Source organism: Stenella coeruleoalba (genome assembly GCF_951394435.1).
Source record: "Stenella coeruleoalba genome assembly, chromosome: 2".
Lineage (NCBI taxonomy): Eukaryota > Metazoa > Chordata > Mammalia > Artiodactyla > Delphinidae > Stenella > Stenella coeruleoalba.
The window spans coordinates 77,525,203-77,543,013 of NC_137147.1; the positions used below are offsets into that span (position 1 = coordinate 77,525,203).

Here is a 17,811-nt window from a genome sequence, read left to right on the forward strand (position 1 = left end):
CCACTCGTGTGCCGTGGAACCCAGCCCAGCCCTGTGGCTTGCAATCGGAGTGCATGAAGCTGAGTTACCAGCTGAACGCTGGTGTGCACCAGTGTCATCCTCTGAGGAATGGGGATGCTGTTACCAGCTTGGATGGTTACTTTTAATCCAAGTGGACTGACGGCACTGATCGTGGGAAATAGTATAGGGTGGTGGGTGTGCGTTTTGGATTTAGAGTGAGATACTCTCAGGTTTGAGGTTGAGCTCTACCATTTACTGCTGAGTGGCCTCAGACCAGTTAAATTCCTTAAACCTGTTTATCAGTACAATGGGGATTATAATGGGCTCGACATGATCTTTGTATTAAAAGAGAATTCAGTATATGCAGCAGTAGCCGTGTCTTTTGAAAATAAACAGCGCTGTACACATATATGGTCTTCATGTGTGGATTACATGTGGAGATAACGAGCATAATTGTCAGGCTTTCTTGAGAAGGTGACACAGGAGAGTCACAATTCCCATAACTGTTAACTGTTCTGGTTCGCTGACTCTGTTAGGATTTGAAAACATAGACTGAAACAGATTCTTTTTACTGAAGTAACGCTGTTTCTCAGGAAGCTACCCGGAGCTCTATAGCATGCTATGATTACCGAGCTCAAAAAACGATTTCATTTCAATGCTTAGGTCCCCTGGGACCTTAAGCATCTCCGAGAAAATTTCCATAGTGTGATAATCCAGCCTAGCGGGATTGCCAGTTCCCTTCACCTTTCTACATCCTTTGTGCGTGTCAGGAACTGTTTGGTACGACTGGGTGGGAACTTCCCATGTTTCTCTCAGGAAGGCTTTCGTTCATAAAGAAGGTGCACACATCCTAGGCCATCGGGAGCTAATGGCACATTTGTTGAATACCTGGGGGGCATCATGGTGTTGTGGAAGAAAGGTGTTCTAAGTCAGGCTCTTTGCCAGGTCCTTAGTGTAAGCCTCGGTGGAGTCAGCTTTAAAACAAGGATGCAATACTTGATGTCGGAGGACTTTGTAAAAGGCAGAGTGCCTTCTAGGATGCTTTTAGTTGTTACCTCGGGCTCAGGACTGTGCGCGTGATGGGTACTTGTTAGCTTACAGTAGAGGTAAGCCACATACAACTGACACAGTTGCGCACATTGAGGAAGTATGGGACTAAATGCCAAAATCAGTGGTGCAGACAACGAATGCTTAGAAAATTCAGAAGGAACCCGCGGACCAGAAATTTCAAAATCAGGCGCCTACATGAGTTAGGAGGGCTGTTCGGTTCTGAGGATGAAGAAAGCAAATGCTAAGGACAACTTGACCCTTACCCTATCTTACTGGGAAAGACACAGGGGATTCAAAGGTTAGCAATCAAATGTCCTGGCTTCTGTATCCAGCTAAGGTCACTTGTTAGGACCATTTAGTTTAGCCAGTAATTCCCAAACATTAGCGTGTCTCAGAAGCACCTGGAGGGCTTGCTGAGCCCTACCTCTGGAGTGTCTTATATCCGGGGCGGGGCCAACAATGGGCATTTCTAAGTAGCGACAGGTGGTGCTGATGCTGCCTGTCCAGAGACCACACTCTGAGACACACTGCTTTAGACAGGTTCTCATTGCTCACTTTGTGTGTGTGTTTTGTTTCTGTTTCAACACAGAGAGCCCAAGAGGATGAACTCGTTAAAATAAGAAAGTATTATGAGACATCCAAAGAGGAAGAATTGAAGCTACTGGATAAACCTGAGCAGTAAGGATGCTTAAACACTTTTCTGTTAACAAAAGAAGGGCCGTCCCTATCTTCCTGCCTCCCAGCTCCGAATAACCAGATCTCAACCGTGCCAAGCTAAGTCACAGCAGCGTCATTCCTGTGACCTATTGCACACAGCAGAGTGACCTGACTGCCGGGAAAGGCAGCCCGGAGATTTGTGCTGCTGGATATCATGTCTCAACCCCTCACCCCACCCCTCATGACTCCCCTTTTCTTGTCCTAGCAACTTGTTAATTCCTCCTAGACTAAACATTCTGGCCCAAAGGGTAACTGAGGAAGGGAGAGGTTACTGCTCTGTTTAAGGTTCTGCTGATGCAGTTAAAAGGGATGATGTCAGAGTCACAGAATTCAAATTGATTTTCCTAAATATTGTATCCAGTAAATGTAGGCTGAACGTGCCAGCTTTCTCCCCAAATTCTCTACCTGCTCTGCCCAATTTAGATGTGGCTTTTTCATCCTCCCTTTGCATGTGCCTGTGCTTGTCTCCAGTCACTATGTGGAGGTGTCTGCTCTCTAGTTTGGGGTGTTCCACACACTTTGAAAGCCCAGAACTCTAGTGCATAACTGAGTGACTCTCGTCCTTGGCTGGGCTCTTGGGGTCTACAAACCATGGATAACCTTCTGGGGCTCTGCAGCCCTAAGGACTCTGTGAGAATGTGGGATGGGTCCCGAGTGGACAGAGGGCTACTTAGCTCGTGGCTACCTTGAGTGCTTCCTGCCCAGTGCAGGCTGTGCTTCTCAGCCTGGAGATGAGGCAAGGAATAGGAAGCAAAGAGGAAATTGACTGGGTTTAGGGTAACACGTCAGCCCCAGAGACATTCAGGGGTCAGTCGCTCATACTGAAACCGTCACACCTTGCCCTTGGTTCCTCTAAAATGCCCCACTCCCCTTGGAAGCCAGGGTATTCAGGTCCAGAAGAAACATCTTTCAGTGACTGGGTGAGGAATTTCTAGGTTTACTCAGTTATTGACAAACCTTTATGATAATTTGGGGACCCTTAGATGACTGGCTGTCACGTGGAGCATATGCCAGGGTTCTCCCCCCACACACCCAAAGTTAGTTCATGAAGCCTAAGAATATTGTGAATCAATGCAGATGGGCTTCCCTGCCCTTCTGTTCCATCGACTTGAGCCCCCCGTCCTTACCAACTCCCATCCCGACCCATCCTGTGGTCCACTCCCAAGTCTTGTTTCCTAATATAATAAATTCATTCCCACTAAGTGCTGACGACCGAAAATGAAGTGACTAATAATGGAATATTTAGACACAAGGCCATGAGGAGTATTTGAGGACTGTCTTAGTCAGTTTGGGCTGCTGTAACAAAGTATCCTAAACTGGGTGACTTATCAACGGCAGAATTTTACTCCTCACAGTTCCTGAGGCTGGAAGTCTGAGATCCAGGTGCCAGCATGGTTGGGTTCCGGTGAGCACCCTCTTCCAGGCTGCAGACTTCCCTTTGTATCTTCACGTGGCAGAGAGCAGAGAGGGGAAGTAAGCGCTTGTGTCTCTTCTCTGAAGGGCGCTGACCCCACTCATGAGGGCTCAACCCTCATGACCTAATTACTTCCTAAAGGCCCTACTTCTTATTACCATCACTTTGGGGGTGAGGATTTCAACTTAGGGATTTTGGGGGGGATACAAACATTCAGTCCATAACACGGACAAGCATTTGCGTAGTGCCAACTATGCTATGTTAAAGCAATGATACTCCAAGCCCAGAGTTGGTAAACGTTTCCTAGGAAGGACCCGGTAGTAAGTACTTTAGGCTTTGTGAGCCATTACAATCTGCTGGAACTACTCAAGTCAACGGTGGTTGTGCAGAAGCGAGCACAGACGATACATAAACAAATGGGCGTGGCTGTGCGCCAAGAACAGTTCATTTATGGACGCTGAAATTTGAATTTCATATCATTGTACATGTCACAGAATATTATTCTGGTTAATATTTGATTAATATAAATGTTTAAATGCTTGATTTTTTTCAACCATTTAAAAATGTGAAAACCGTTCTTAGCTGATGGGCCATACCAAAACAAAGAATTCGGCCTGGGGACTGTAATTCACCAACCCCTGCTCTAAACTGTGGAACAGCCCACTTGGTAAAATGAACCGTGGGTCCTTGCTCCGGAAGGGTTCCCCTTTTCCTTCCTGTGCTAATGCCTTTCTAGCATTATTTTTCGAGATTAATTGCCAGGACACAGAATAATGGCAGCAGGTAATTAACAGATGACTTATTAAAGTTCTCTTGCTTTCTCTCCTGATGATGTGGATGGAAGAGTGTTTTTAAAGTTTGCAAATGGTCCTTGTAAGGGCTTCCTGAACACACTAAGCTCTTAGTGGCAGCAAAGAAGATGGTCATGTTGTCCTGGTGATATGCTTGGGCTCAGCTGCTAGAGGGTGAGGCCCAGAGAGGTAGGGCCTCCAGGGCTGAGTGATTTTCACCTTTACTCCTGACCTCCTGCACAGGGTAGCATTCGTTTGATTCATGCCAGAGTCTGATTTTCTGGCAACTGATTTGCCATTAGTTCCAAGTGAGTTGACTCTAAGCATGTTTTGCATACTGGAAAATATGAATCATTTATAGTTTCAGCATTGCAGTTTCCTAAGATTCCTGTGGTGCCCAGGCTTTAAATCAGAGCCTGGGGAGGCTGCCCTCCTCACTCACCTCATCAGCTTTCTTGCGCCGCAGGGCCAGATTTAGAAAGTCATTTCCCACAGAGGTGTGATCTGCTTGGGACCAGGCTGTCTGAGAACCGCTCCCTTCAGCAATGGTCCTCAACTCTGTTCACGCTCTCCTTGGGATGGTGGTGAGGCGAGGGGAGGCTCTACTGGGTCTGATTAGGCCTGATGTGTGCTTTTTGTGGCCTAAAGTGAGGATACCATATACAGCCTATTGGGATGCTCCACGGAGGCCCACAGCTGCCTGGGGATCGCCCCAAAGAAGACATATTGACGTTGAAACAAGGCTCTGTTAGCGTCCTCCTCTATGGAGGAACGTAAGTTACAGCATTCAGGGCTTTGAGGAATGGTAAACCACATGTTAGTCCCTTGAAAACAGTGGGCCCATTGCATCGATCCACCTGACAGCCGAGTTGCTGTGGGTGTGTGACCCACGTACCGTGAGGTGCAGAATGTTTCTGCTGTGTACCGGCTGTACTTACAGTCCATCCTAGGAAGATCAGCCTGCCTTAAGGAAAGAAGAGGAAGGTCCCTGGCCTGCGGCTCTTTGCGGGTATTGAGTCCTTTCTATCTCTGGCCCTAGGGTGTAAAGTTAGACTAGTCCAAAAGGAAATCAGTCCCTAAATCTTCATAAGTACCATGGCCTAATAATGCCCAAGACCCTCTCCTTGGGGATGTGTAAAGGAGCGCTTACCCCTGCCCTTATGGGTGGAGTGTAAAACCCACATGTGGGAGATAAGATATTAGACACTTCATAGCCTTTGAGGTAACCTGTACTTCTGGTACTTTCTCAGATAAATGGGAAAGTCTGCTTTCCTCGAGACTTTGTTTTTCCCAAATTTGCCTCTCTAGTATTTTGTATCTTCACCTTCTACCAGGTGACCAGGCCCCAAAACCCACAAGTCATCCTGGACTCTTCTCAGCGTCCCGTGGGATGGGTCAGCTCCATAGGGTCTGGCAGCCTCAGTCGCTTTCTCACCCTTCGCCCCTCAGCATCCACACCGCAGGCCCTCCCTCGTTCCCCCTTAGAATATTCCAGCTGCTCCCAGCCTCAGATCTGCTCTCACTTCCAATCCATCAGCTGAGCCATTGCAAGGGCGATTTTCTGAAACAAAAAGCGGAAAGTTTCACTCCTCTGTTTAAAACCCTTCCTTCATTCAGAAAAAAAGCTTGAACTCTTTATTTTAGAACGCAAAGCCCCATTTTAGCTTTTTCTCACCTTTCCCCACGAATATCATTCAGCCTGTCCAGGCTCTCGCTGGCAGCCTCTTACATGTGTCCTGCACAAGGACCAGAGGGCTCCCGGAGACCTTGGCTGACACGGTCCCTCCAGGGCTCTGACTTTGATGCCCTGCGCATGGCTTCCATAGCTCCTCTTTTAGGCCCCATCACCGAGAGCGCTCATCACACTCGTGGTAACTGTGGATTTATTTCACAGGTGATCAAGAAGGAATTGTGTTTAAGTTAAATTCAGGTCTCAGCATGGTGCCTGACGCACTGTAAGTGCTTCGTACACATCTAAAGACACTAAAAATCCTTGGGGACTGATGCTCTGGTATTTTTGGTGACACATTCCCTACAGTTCTATCCAAAAGTATTGTGAAATAGCTGAATTTCCCTCCCCCCTCCAACTCTGGATATGTGCTTCGGCCCCTTCTCCATACACAGAACACTGGGTCTTTAAGATTCTCTGAGAGCCTTCCTAGTGCGAGCCCTAGTTCCAGTAAAGCTTTGACCCCAGGGAACCTTGTAGTTCTATTTTACTCTTTTTTCCGGGTAACACCAATTGCTTGAGCCTATGGGCTCGTCTCCTCATGTTGGCCCTAAACGTCCTTTTTGGAGACGAGTTATAAGCAATTGCTTATACAGCATTTCCTTCTTCTCATCTAAGACCTTGCTGGTAAGCTGGGCTGTTGATAATGTATATTCTCTCCATCAATGCTTCACTCGTTGTGTTCATTGAAACGAGGAAGTGTACCCACTCAGGGATCTGGGTCCTACTTAGGGAATAGTGTTTCATGGCTGCATTTGGAAAGGGAGAAGTGCAGGGTGCTACACTTGAGGTTGTTCTCAGCAGCGTCTGAATAAGTAAAACTTCCCAAGACTCGCTACAGGACCAAATGCCTCCAGTCCCGCAGGCTTTTTACTGCTCATGTTTGTGAGAACTGGCGATACCCCTGATTTCAGTCATAAATGAATCAGTGGTTTAATACTAATTTTACAAAGAAACAATTCACACATAGAGTGTAAGTTTTTCATCTTGTCCTAATTCAGAATTCCTTTGGGTTTCCACTTTTATATCCCATCACATGGTTTTCATAATAATCAGAGTTACAGAACCTTAAAGCAAAGATATGTTTTCTCTTATGGACATTCTTTGCTTCCTCTCAGTGTTATTTAGGAAAAAAAAAAAAAAAGGATTATGACCTAGTTGTAGGATAAATAAGAAAAACAGCTGATTATTAGAATCTTATTAAAACCCAAGTGTCCCTAAAAGAGGCACAGAGTATTATTAGCTAAGGAAATTCCTTTGGTTCTGGAAAGAAGGGGGCTCCAGCTTTGCTCCTAGGTAAAAGCATCCTTGGTAAGAGGTTACGAAATGTCAAGGTAATGATGTTATGGTTTGACCAAGACTTTCAGAACTATCAGTTAATCATCATTTCAACCCCCAAATGGATTTAAAAGCTTTTAGTGGATTCTCTCCTTTTCTGAATTCATGTCCAACTCTTTCCATCCATTTTAGTGTATACCCCTACCTCGGGTGGTTGGCCTAGAGGATATGTAGCTCTTCCAACTTAATTTTGCAAAGGGCACCAGTGCCCAGCTGCTCAGACAGTGAACTTCTGTGCGTAGGTCAGTACTCAACTTTAGCTTTTAAGATCTGTCTTGCCATAGTTTTTAAGAAACTTTGGATTGTGCCCACTTAATGAGTGCCTCCTTTGTTCCAAGCATGGAGCTATGAAGTCCTGTCTGTGTAGGTAAGTCGTTGTGGAAAAGTAAACAAATACCTGCAGAATAGGATCATTATAGATTATTATGATTGTTTGAACAACAACAACAAAAAGTAGTAATCTAACTTCAGAAGGAGATTATTTTTTCACTTGTCTATAGACATTTGCCTCAAGTCTTCCCCTTACTTAGCCTGTGTTAATACACCATTAGAGAATGCTGCATTATAAAGGGAGTCTGCTGTGTATTTTTTTTTTTTCCCAAACACTTAAGATTAATGCTTTCCATTTCGGTTTAGTCTTACTGGGGTAGCAAGAGACAGATAGCTTCACATGGTTCAGTATACTTGCGTTAACTTTCTGTTCTTAATTTATACACCATATGTTTGCTCACCATTATAGAAACCCATTTTATTTTTTTTTTATTTTAAAAAATTTTTAGACAATTTTTAAAGGTTATTTTCCATTTACAGGTATTACAAAATGTTGGCTATATCCCCTGCATTGTAAAATATATCTTTGAGCCTATCTTATACCCAGTAGTTTGTACCTTCCACTCCCCTACCCTTATATGGCCCCTCCTGCCACGACTGGTAACCACTAATTCTCTGTATCTGTGAGTCTGCTTCTTTTTTGTTATAGTCACTATTTTGGTGTATTTTTTAGATTCCACATATAAGTGGTATCATACAGTATTTGTCTTTGTCTGACTTATTTCACTTAGCCTAATGCCCTCCAAGGCCATCCGTGTTGCTGCAAATAGCAAAATTTCATTCTTTTTTATGGCTGAGTAGTATTCCATTGTGTGTGTATATGTATGTGTGTGTGTGTGTCTATACACATATACCACGTCTTCTTTATCCACTCATCTGTCAGTGGTTGCTTAGGTTGCTTCCATATCTTGGCAGTTGTAAATAATGCTGCTGTGACCGTTGGGGTGCATGTATCTTTCCAAATTAGTGTTTTTGGTTTTTTTGGATTTTGTTCTGGTTTTTTTTTTTTTGGAGTGGAGTTGCTGGGTCATATAGTAGCTCTATATTTAGTTTTTTTTTTTGAGAAACCTCCGTACTGTTTTCCACAGTGGCTGCACCCATTTACATTCCCACCAACAGTGTACGAGGGTTCCCTTTTCTCCACATCCTCTCCAGCATTTGTTATTTGTGTTCTTTTTAATGACAGCCATTCTGACAGGTGTGAGGTGAGATATGGAAACCCATTTTTAAAAGCGTCTTTGTTGTTAACAGTAGAGCACAAACCCTTGGAGTCCCCTGAGTTTGCCTGTTTGATGCCTTTTATAATTGTTCAATTAACGTCGTCAAACAAGGAATGCTCTCATGACGAATCTCTTTCTGCTGTCTTTTTATTTTCCTTGCGATTATATGTGAAGTCAGATGATTCATTCTTAATTCTTACAGATTTTTACACGAGTTAGCCCAGATCCCTAATTTTGCTGAACGTGCCCAGTGTATAATCTTCAGATCTGTCTTTTCTGAGGGCATTACTGCCGTGCACCGAAAGGTAGAGATCATCACACGAGCTTCTAAGGTATGTTTGCTGTCTAATTCAAAGACAGCTTTGCCCTCCTTGGGGGTAAAGGAGGGAGTGGGGACTGGGAAAGATCAACTCGAGTCCCTCTGCGGAAATATTGTGGACTTAAGGTTGTGTGTTTTCCTGAGTATAACTGTGACGATGATCCCGTGTGAGCGTGCATGCAGGTGAGTAAGAAAGAAGGAGACGCAGATCGACAGAGGAGAAAGAGGGAGGAAAAAAAACGACACTTTTACAGATTTCTTCTCACGTATTCCAAATACCTCCCAATGTACATTCTGGCCACTTAAAACCAACCTAAATAGTATAGTGTGTTTTCCATTCTGACTCTCTAGATTGCAGAAAGAGATTTGCCTTAGACCAATGCATTGGATCGTCTGAAATGTGTTTACATAGTAAAATAAAAATATTCTAGAGACTTGATAAATGAAATCAATGATTATGATAATGAGTGATGGGCCGATAAGTTTTTGTTGGCTTTACCACACTGGGGTTTGTTATAAAGTTAAATTCTTGAACGTGGCTTTTTCTCCCAATGACGCACGTCCTTCACCACATGGTGATCCTGCACAAGTACTGTAATGTTTAGTTGCTTATCTGGAGGCATGGGGTTTTTTCCTTCTAAAATATGAAAGATTTCACTAAAGAAAGCATAAATATTACCAAGGTATATAATATACACCCTCTAATAACGCCCTACGAGGCAGGAGCAGAGGTCGTCCTAGAGCTGCACTTGGTTTGCTTTCTTTACCCTAAAATCAAGGAAAATAAAGTCGACTAAAACTGTAGAGAAGGGGAAAAGTATCAATTTGAAAATTTGCACTTGGGGCAAAAGAATGAGAGAGAGAGGAAAAACAAATGAGATGGGGAGCTGAAGAGAACCCCAAGCAGCTTGAAATTAATAGACAAATAGTAAAAGTTAATAGACAAATCAGCAAACACTTAATAAACATAGCCTATGACCTTGAAATACATGATTGTATTCACCTCTGAGGATTCTGTAGTTCACCTCTGAGGATTATTTCCAGGGATAAGGAAATATAGGCTTGCTATTGTATCTACCCTACGTTTAACTGTGCTGTTTGTATAGATACATCGTCCAAAACCAGATCCTCAAATGATCTTAAACCCCTTCCTACTTAGAAGCCGTCAAATACAAAGCCTAACTGTAACAACTGTCTTTTTCAATTTCTAAATCCTTTAAAATAAGTATTTAAAAAATAAAACTGGTTCAAATAAAAATACAAAAACTAATATTTAATATTCAGTATTAGAACATGCGCAGTTTGTAATTCATTGAAAGGATTAAAAAATGATGGCTGTTAACATATTTTTTAAGACGCTTATGGCTTAGTGAAGTGTATTTTGCATTTCACCAACTATAAATCCAGTTGGTAACAGGCCAGCAAACAGCCTATCAAGTGCTCAGTGAATATTTGTTGTTGAATGAACATAGGTGCATTTGGAGTTCAGCCGCATAATAATGGGTGTTTGCCTTCCCAGGGCTTGCTGCAAATGAAGAGTGTGAAGGATATTTTGGCTCTCATTCTGGCTTTTGGAAACTATATGAATGGAGGAAATAGGACTCGGGGACAAGCAGATGGATATAGCTTAGAAATTCTGCCCAAACTCAAGGACGTCAAAAGTCGGGTATTTATTTATTTCTCATAACGAAGGTCTGTGATCTGTCATTGTTTTCCTCGTATACCTTCAATTTTCAAAAAAAGTGTTCCTGGGTGTTCCGTTCATCTCTCTCCTCCCCCTAACAGTACATTGTTTGCTTTCTTTTGAATAAAGACAGGTTTTTCATCTCCTTTTGATGACAAAATCCCCAACATTCATTTGCTCGAAAGCACACAGTTAGATGTTGAACTGCCGTGAGAGGATAAAGCAGAGAGCGTACAGTATTAACCATAGCGCAAGGCTTGAGTCTGCTCGAGTTTGGCGTTAGCTCCTTGTAATTTACTCGCTCCTAAGTGGAGCGCAGTGCTGACTCACCACGGGAGCTGAGCGTTGGAATTACTCTCGGGTCCACAACAATTGGGCTGGGGGTCCACTGTCAGACCCTCTGAGACTGATTATCGCTTGGCTCCACACCCTGCAGAGCTACCTCTTTAGAAACAACCAGCCCATATCTAGGCGTCCCCTGGGGGGGTAGGGGGAGCGGAGGGAGGGGAAACACACAGGCAAATTAGAATTAGACCCACGTGAACGAGACACAAAGGCTGCCTTGTGGGAGGGCCTGCTCTCCCCCGGAGTCCCAGGGTCATAAAGTGGCAGGGTGTTCCTTTTAAGCCTCCTTGATTGTTTTTCACGCCAGTAAGAACACACATTTTTTGAAAGGTGGGAAGGGAGGGATGGTCTTCTGTTCTACTCTCTGGTTCCCTTGAGCCCTCCCCTACCCCCTCCCGTCTTGGCTTTATGCCTGAAAGTATGGAGACAGTCTTTTGGTTGGCTGGCGCTTGTCTTAGCCATTACCTCAGAGGCCTTATGGATTACCTCTTTGGGTTCCCCCCGCACCCCAAGAAAGAGTGTAGTGTCATTTCTTTGTAGAGATGCCATAAAAATGAATGGGACGAGGAGGAAAGAGGACAGTCTCAAACAGAATTAGGACCAGGTATCACAAATGAAAAGTATTAGGGTTACAGAGTGAGATTTCAGCTCTTTGACTATCTAATATGGCAGGGTCTCATGTGAATGATATTCATTTAAACTTCTCTTTTAAACCTAGGATAATGGGATTAATCTGGTGGACTATGTTGTGAAATACTACCTGCGTTACTATGATCAGGTAAGAAATCGCGTTATGTGGAAAACTACACTAATGGGGTTTCAGCTCCTGCACATTGCTGGCATTCAGAAATTGGATGATGGATGGATGGATGAATTTCAAGTCCAACATAGAATTTGAGAGCTCTCCAGCTTCCTTGGTTTACAGATGGGAAACACTGGAGCCAAGAGAGTTTAGTTGACTCTTGTAAAGAGAAGCATTATTCAGTGGCGCAAATCTACTGACTCTTAATCCGCTGTATAACACAGCTTCAAAGAGACCCCCAGTCATCTCAGTGCCTTCTGACCAGATTGTGAGGGTCTCTGTGAAACCCATATCCATTCAGTAATTGGTTATATTTGAAACTAGATTCTGGGATGCAGACCAAACTTTAGGAACTTAAGATGCAATAATACCCAATACTTTATCAGCAATGTTCATCTGTGAACAAGTTAAAGACGTGGAATTTGAAATCCATCTTCCCTGCTTAGATTACACTGGGCCATTAGAAATAAAAATTTCTGTGCGAATCCACCTGAGCGCAGTTTTCTGTGTTTTAGTCCTTCTCATTAAATCGAGAACAAGGAGTCCTAGCTTTGAGAAGAAAGAGGTACTATTGTAAGTTGTTGAGAAACCTAGCAGTCAGTAAATGGAAAAAGTCTCAGGAAAATGTTGTCAGGAGTCCCGCTCGACTATCCACACAAGCAGAGTTTTTCCTAGGTACCAAGGGAAGAAAAGTAAAGCTTCCAGGGCCTCGTTTTCAAAAGGCCTACAGTTTCATGCAGAAGACAGGCCAAGCACTGATGAAGTCTTTAGTCATCTCTCCTACCCTCCTGGTGGGTTTATCTAACCGTTGTCAATGTATCTACCACCAGGTTTATTATTCCCCTGTGTATAGATACCATTGAGCCATTACCTAGCTTCCCGGCATTGCTCCTTGAGGTCCAGAACTCTTTGTTGTCTCTTTTTTCATGTTCGTAATGTAGGTGCTTGATAAATACTTGCTGAGTTGAATGTACTATAAATACCCACAAGCATGTAATAAGTAGCATCTGTAACAAACAAGATGCAACGAGGCGAGAGCTATCTTCTGGTAGAGCAGGGTAGGTGTGTTGAGCTTCAGGCAATATGTGTGCAGCGAAAGTTCTGAAGGCAGGTACCAGGGTGGCAGAAGAGTTATCCTGAAGGCTCTTGAGGTGACAGTTCAAATTCGAGGCTGGCCTAAGCAGATGTACTCATAGTCTCTGCCTCAACCATCCTGCCTACACAGATGCACTGTGTAGGAAGGATGAAATTTGCCGATGGAGTTTGACTCCTACTGAAGAGAGCTGAACCCAGTGGAATCGACTTCACAGAGGGAAATCTTAAAGTAAGATTAATTGCAAACACGGGATGGTCCAGTTTAGGAAAAACAAGAAGTCAACATTTGTGTGGTGCTCTCCCAGTTTTCACTGTGTTAAAATGAATTGCACTCAACAAGAGTACAGCATTATGTGATTTAGTAAATGATCCCTTCCCTCTTAGGAGCATAAGTGATGATTTTTGTGGTTAGTGGTGATGAGCAGTTAGCGGAAGAAAGGTGACTCTTGCTCCAAGCTTCCTTCCACTCATGCCTGGTTTTTGGTCCAAGTCTAGGTCTATGTGACGTTCAAAGAAACCCTTCTAGGGCCATGTCTTTTGAACTCCAATTGAGCAGCTTTCGCAAGAGCTACTACCGGGCCGATTTGCTCAGTAGCATTTTCTCTTTTTCTAGCTTAAAAAAAAAAAAAAAAAAAATGAAGCCAGGACTGAATCTGATAAAAAGTTTTGGAAAATAGAAAGAAATATGCATGAGTTCTTCCATAGATTACCATGGCGTTTTGTGACAAGCATCTTAGATGTTGTTCCACCTTGGCGCTCAAAGGAGGGTACTGCTTCCATGGTTTTTTAAAAAGCAGTACAATAAGTAGAGGAAGATGAAAAATAGTACACGGATCACGTAAAATGTTGTTCTGATCAAATGAGGAAAACCACCTCCTCCTAGCATCCCAAATGAGGCCAAAGGTCTTAAAGGAAGGGGGCTAGGGTCCAGGGAATTCTCAAAACCACAAGAAAACAGGACGATAAGTTAGATGACTCCTGCCCGAGGTGCACACTTCCCAGAATAGCGTTTTATAAGCTCTCTGTTAGTGGTGCCAAACAGATTTTATTGGTAGGCCAGATGGTGTGTACTTGACCGAGAACAAGGCACAGTTCCTGCCTTCAAAATGTTTACAGTCTAGTGGGGAAGACACACAAGCTAACAAGGCAATTTTTAAGTTAACGTTGAAAAGTGCTGTGATAACAGGAATTAGCAGGGACTCTTGGAGACACCCAGGTGCTGAGACTTAGGGGAGGTCTTTAAGGAAGTGATATCTGTTTTGAGACTAGAAAGAGGAGTATGAACAAGGAGGTGTGAAGAGGGGCTGGGGAAGAGTTTTTGAAGAGGGACAGTTTTGTAGACAAAAGCCTAGAAGCAAGAGACTGTGGCCTGTTCTTTTATTTTATGAAAGTTTAGGAGAGGGAGTTAGCGATAGGGGAAGGGAGAAATCAGGCTGGAGATGGAGACAGAGGCCAGATCAGAAAGTGCCTTGTAAAGCCGTTTTAGAGTTTGGAATTAGTCCTAATGGCAGCAGGGAAGATGGAATGTGAAGGAAAGCTGGCAAAGTAGCCTGTGTGGAGAGGAGAATAAGCGGAGATGGCCTGAGACATGCAAGACACAAAGCTTGTATTAAACAACTCGGGGAGAAAGCAAGCCGGACTGGAAAAGACAGTTGAGGCTCTGCTGGTCTCCCGATGTGCCTACAGTTCGTGTCCCTCTGGGTGTTTCTCAGCTGAGATCCTCTATTAGGTATAGTTGTGGAGCTTGTCAAAACCCAACCCAACCATGCCCTCGTAAACATCTGCTAAGATAAGCCAAACAACATTAAGAGAATCTTTACAAATATGTGAAGAATTTGATCATGTACACGCGCGCGCACGTGTGCCCACAAGCTTTAAGCTGCAGAGGAAGGTGGGTAAGAGCAGAAGCGATGGTGATTGTTTCTCCCACCTCAGTGCTGTCTTATCCAGTACCTTCCAACTCACACCCTTTGGCATACCCCAAAGATGAGTTATCTAATTGCTGCCATGTGAAACTCCACAGGGACTTTCAATTCAAGTACTTTCATGTGTTCTTCCTGTGCCATTTTCCATGGGAGTAGAGGGTCTAAGATTAGGACATACCTGACCATTTTCTCTTTGATTCAAGAGGCAAAACAGAGCCCAGCCCATGCCATAGCTACAGCCATAGCCAACCTCAGTGCCAATAAGACCGAAATGATAGCGTGAAAGACACGAACGCGCTTCAAAGCAACAAGTCCAAAGTTAGGGGTAGCAGGGGAGCATTGCCATGATTCTTATCCAACCATCCGAAAAAAAGATGCTTTGGAATTTCAACCGAAAGTGACAATTGGGAAGTAAAATGTACTTTTGTTTACCATATATTCTAGGAAGCAGGAACAGAAAAGAGTGTGTTCCCGCTGCCCGAACCACAAGATTTCTTTCTGGCCTCCCAAGTCAAATTTGAAGACCTTATAAAAGATTTGAGAAAACTGAAGAGGCAACTAGAAGGTAACAGGCACACTGTTCTGCTATTATGATAATAGATAGGATTTTTTAAAATGATTTAAGGGGATGATTTCTGTATGGCTCGGGGAATGGAATGGTGAGAGTTCAGTTATGGTACACTACCTCAGGACACTTTCCATCTCTGTGCACAGTTTGGAAGCAGTGTATTTACACATCTTTCTCTTTCATTGGTGTTAATTAGTGTTTATTTTATATATATATATATATATATATATATATATATATATATCTTGTTATATCTACATTTTCCAGCATGGAATAGATATAATTTTAATAAAAATAATAACAACCCTTTTTTTGAATTCTTACTGTGTTCTCATACAATTCTTCTAACGACCCAAATAAGCAGGAACTACACTAACTCCATTTTATAGATGAGAAAAATGAGGCTTCGAGAAGCTGTATTCGCACGGCCAGTGAGAGGCAGATTGGGTCTGATTAGAAAATCTCATGCATTGCATTTTCTAAGCTAGTTTACTATGTGCTGCCTTATCTTCCTGTCTCTCACTCTTGCTCTTGCTCTCCCTGTGGCGCGCGCGCACACACACACACACACACACACACACACACACACACACAGACGTGCCTATATATTTCGTTTATGTATATGAGTCTAATAATGATGGTAAGACCCGTAGTAAACAGTCTGTTTTAGTTTAATTTACATTTTTAATTATCCAAAGCAAAATGCTGAAAGCCCTTTTTGGCTTTTTTAAAAGGTGAAAATATGTCTCTCGGGCAGGAATTTTCCTTTGGCATTTCTGGAGCCTTGTGTTTTCACTGTGGAGACATCTCCTTGTCCAAGAATATAAATACTTGCCTTGGAGCTTGTGTAACTCCAATTGAAGAGCTCTGTGGAGGATTTAGGGAGCGTGTTAATGTGGAAATGGAGCCCAGCACGCCAAAAGCAGAGCTTGAGGAAACGAAGAGCTTGCACCAGGAATATTTTTACACTAAGACATAAAATAAACATTTTAAAAATGTTTATTGTGAAAGAGTGCTCAGAAATCTAAGTCTTAGAGGACAGCTTGGAAATGGAAGTAAAGTGGGAAAGATCTGCTCCCGGTGGCAGGGAGAGCCATTTATTTTTACTTTGGGCATAGAACTTGCTTAAATAAGGATAGTGGTTACAAGTGAATATTTTTACCTTGTAAATTATTTTTAAAGGAACATGCGGGTTTTTTTCCCCTCCTGTCGATGTGGTCGAGAGTGTGAATTTCAATGAATGCTTCGTTCAGGAATGTGATACGTGACCTCGTGATCATTCTTTTCCGTCTCCTCAAAAAGGGGCGGTTTGATCCTCGACTGAGTTGCGGGGCTTGAGTTTTATTCTAAGAAAGCGGAGTAGCATCACGTAGCAGTTTTTTTCTACCTCTCTCCAGTGGCAGAATTAGGGCCAGGCCAGTCCTCAGGGTGGCTTCTGCAGTAGCAGAGAAGACCTGTGCTTGTCCAGTCCCTGGCCGCCATCCCTGCATGCCCATCCTCTCTCGTCTTTTGGTCCTTGTGAGACCCTCTCGTATGGTCTTTCGAGCAGAAACCTGATCTACGTTGGATCTTTCCTCTTCGCCTGCCGTCCCTCCACGGCTGCCTTTCTCAGGCATCCTGGCTCAGCCCACTCCCTTTGATATCCCTGTGTGTTTGTTGATAAATAACAAAGGGATAAGAAGAGTGAATTCAAAGGACCGTGTAGAGGCAGGGGTGCCCCCAAACCTCTGCAGTGGGTGTACCTTATTTTCTCTAGGGAGATCCACGGTGTCATTCCGGATCTCTGAGTACTCCACTGACACTTTCCCCAGTCAATTTTAAGGAAATACAAGACCTTCTGAAGCTGGAGGAGCTGCCTTATGAAGGAAGACTGAACGCTACCTCAGTTATTTTTCTTCTTTGCGTGGGACGTCACCACAAAGACGTGAAGTGTACCACCAAGGCAAAGGAGGAAACCGGCGCTGTCCCACACACATTGAATATTTAAACAAAAAAATGCCCTGCTAATCTTTAGAGATGCCCGTGTTTTTAATACATGAAAGGTACCTAGTAAATATTTAAAGAAAATACAGAACGTGGGTTCTCTAATGAATTTCTTGTCCTTCCAAATCCCATCTGGCGAGATGGCCAGAGTCGTGGCGGCCCGTTTCATCTCACTTCCCCGTTCAGTCTTCAGCTCCGTTTCCACAAGGCCTGGGTGTGAGCTGAGATGGAATGTTTAATTGAAGTGGACATAATTTTCACACATACAGCAAAGATTTGATGAAGCTTTGAGGTTTATTGTAGCCATTAAAGTGTCGTGGCTGCTGGCAAAACCCCAGAAAATGTCTAAAGCTAAACCAGATGTGATTAGAAAATTTCAAGAAGGCTCAGGCCCTAGTTCTCCAGGCAGGCATAGCCCTTTAAAAGAAAATCATTTGGGGTAGCAAGGACCACACCTTAACAATCAGGTGGGGATTAAACGAGGGTTGTTGGCTGTATAGA

The 17,811-nt window shown here is 43.5% G+C and overlaps 1 protein-coding gene across 2 annotated transcripts in view; it reads left to right on the plus strand.

The window, feature by feature from the left end:
• Nucleotides 1–17,811, plus strand: part of FMN1 (formin 1) — a 444,350-nt gene that overhangs the window by 277,721 nt on the left and 148,818 nt on the right. For both annotated transcript variants that reach the window (XM_079909633.1, XM_079909635.1), the window contains 5 exons: nucleotides 1,640–1,728; nucleotides 8,792–8,921; nucleotides 10,428–10,574; nucleotides 11,656–11,715; nucleotides 15,204–15,324. In XM_079909633.1, the coding sequence (XP_079765759.1) occupies nucleotides 1,640–1,728; nucleotides 8,792–8,921; nucleotides 10,428–10,574; nucleotides 11,656–11,715; nucleotides 15,204–15,324 (547 nt within the window). The remainder of the gene's footprint in view (nucleotides 1–1,639; nucleotides 1,729–8,791; nucleotides 8,922–10,427; nucleotides 10,575–11,655; nucleotides 11,716–15,203; nucleotides 15,325–17,811) is intronic.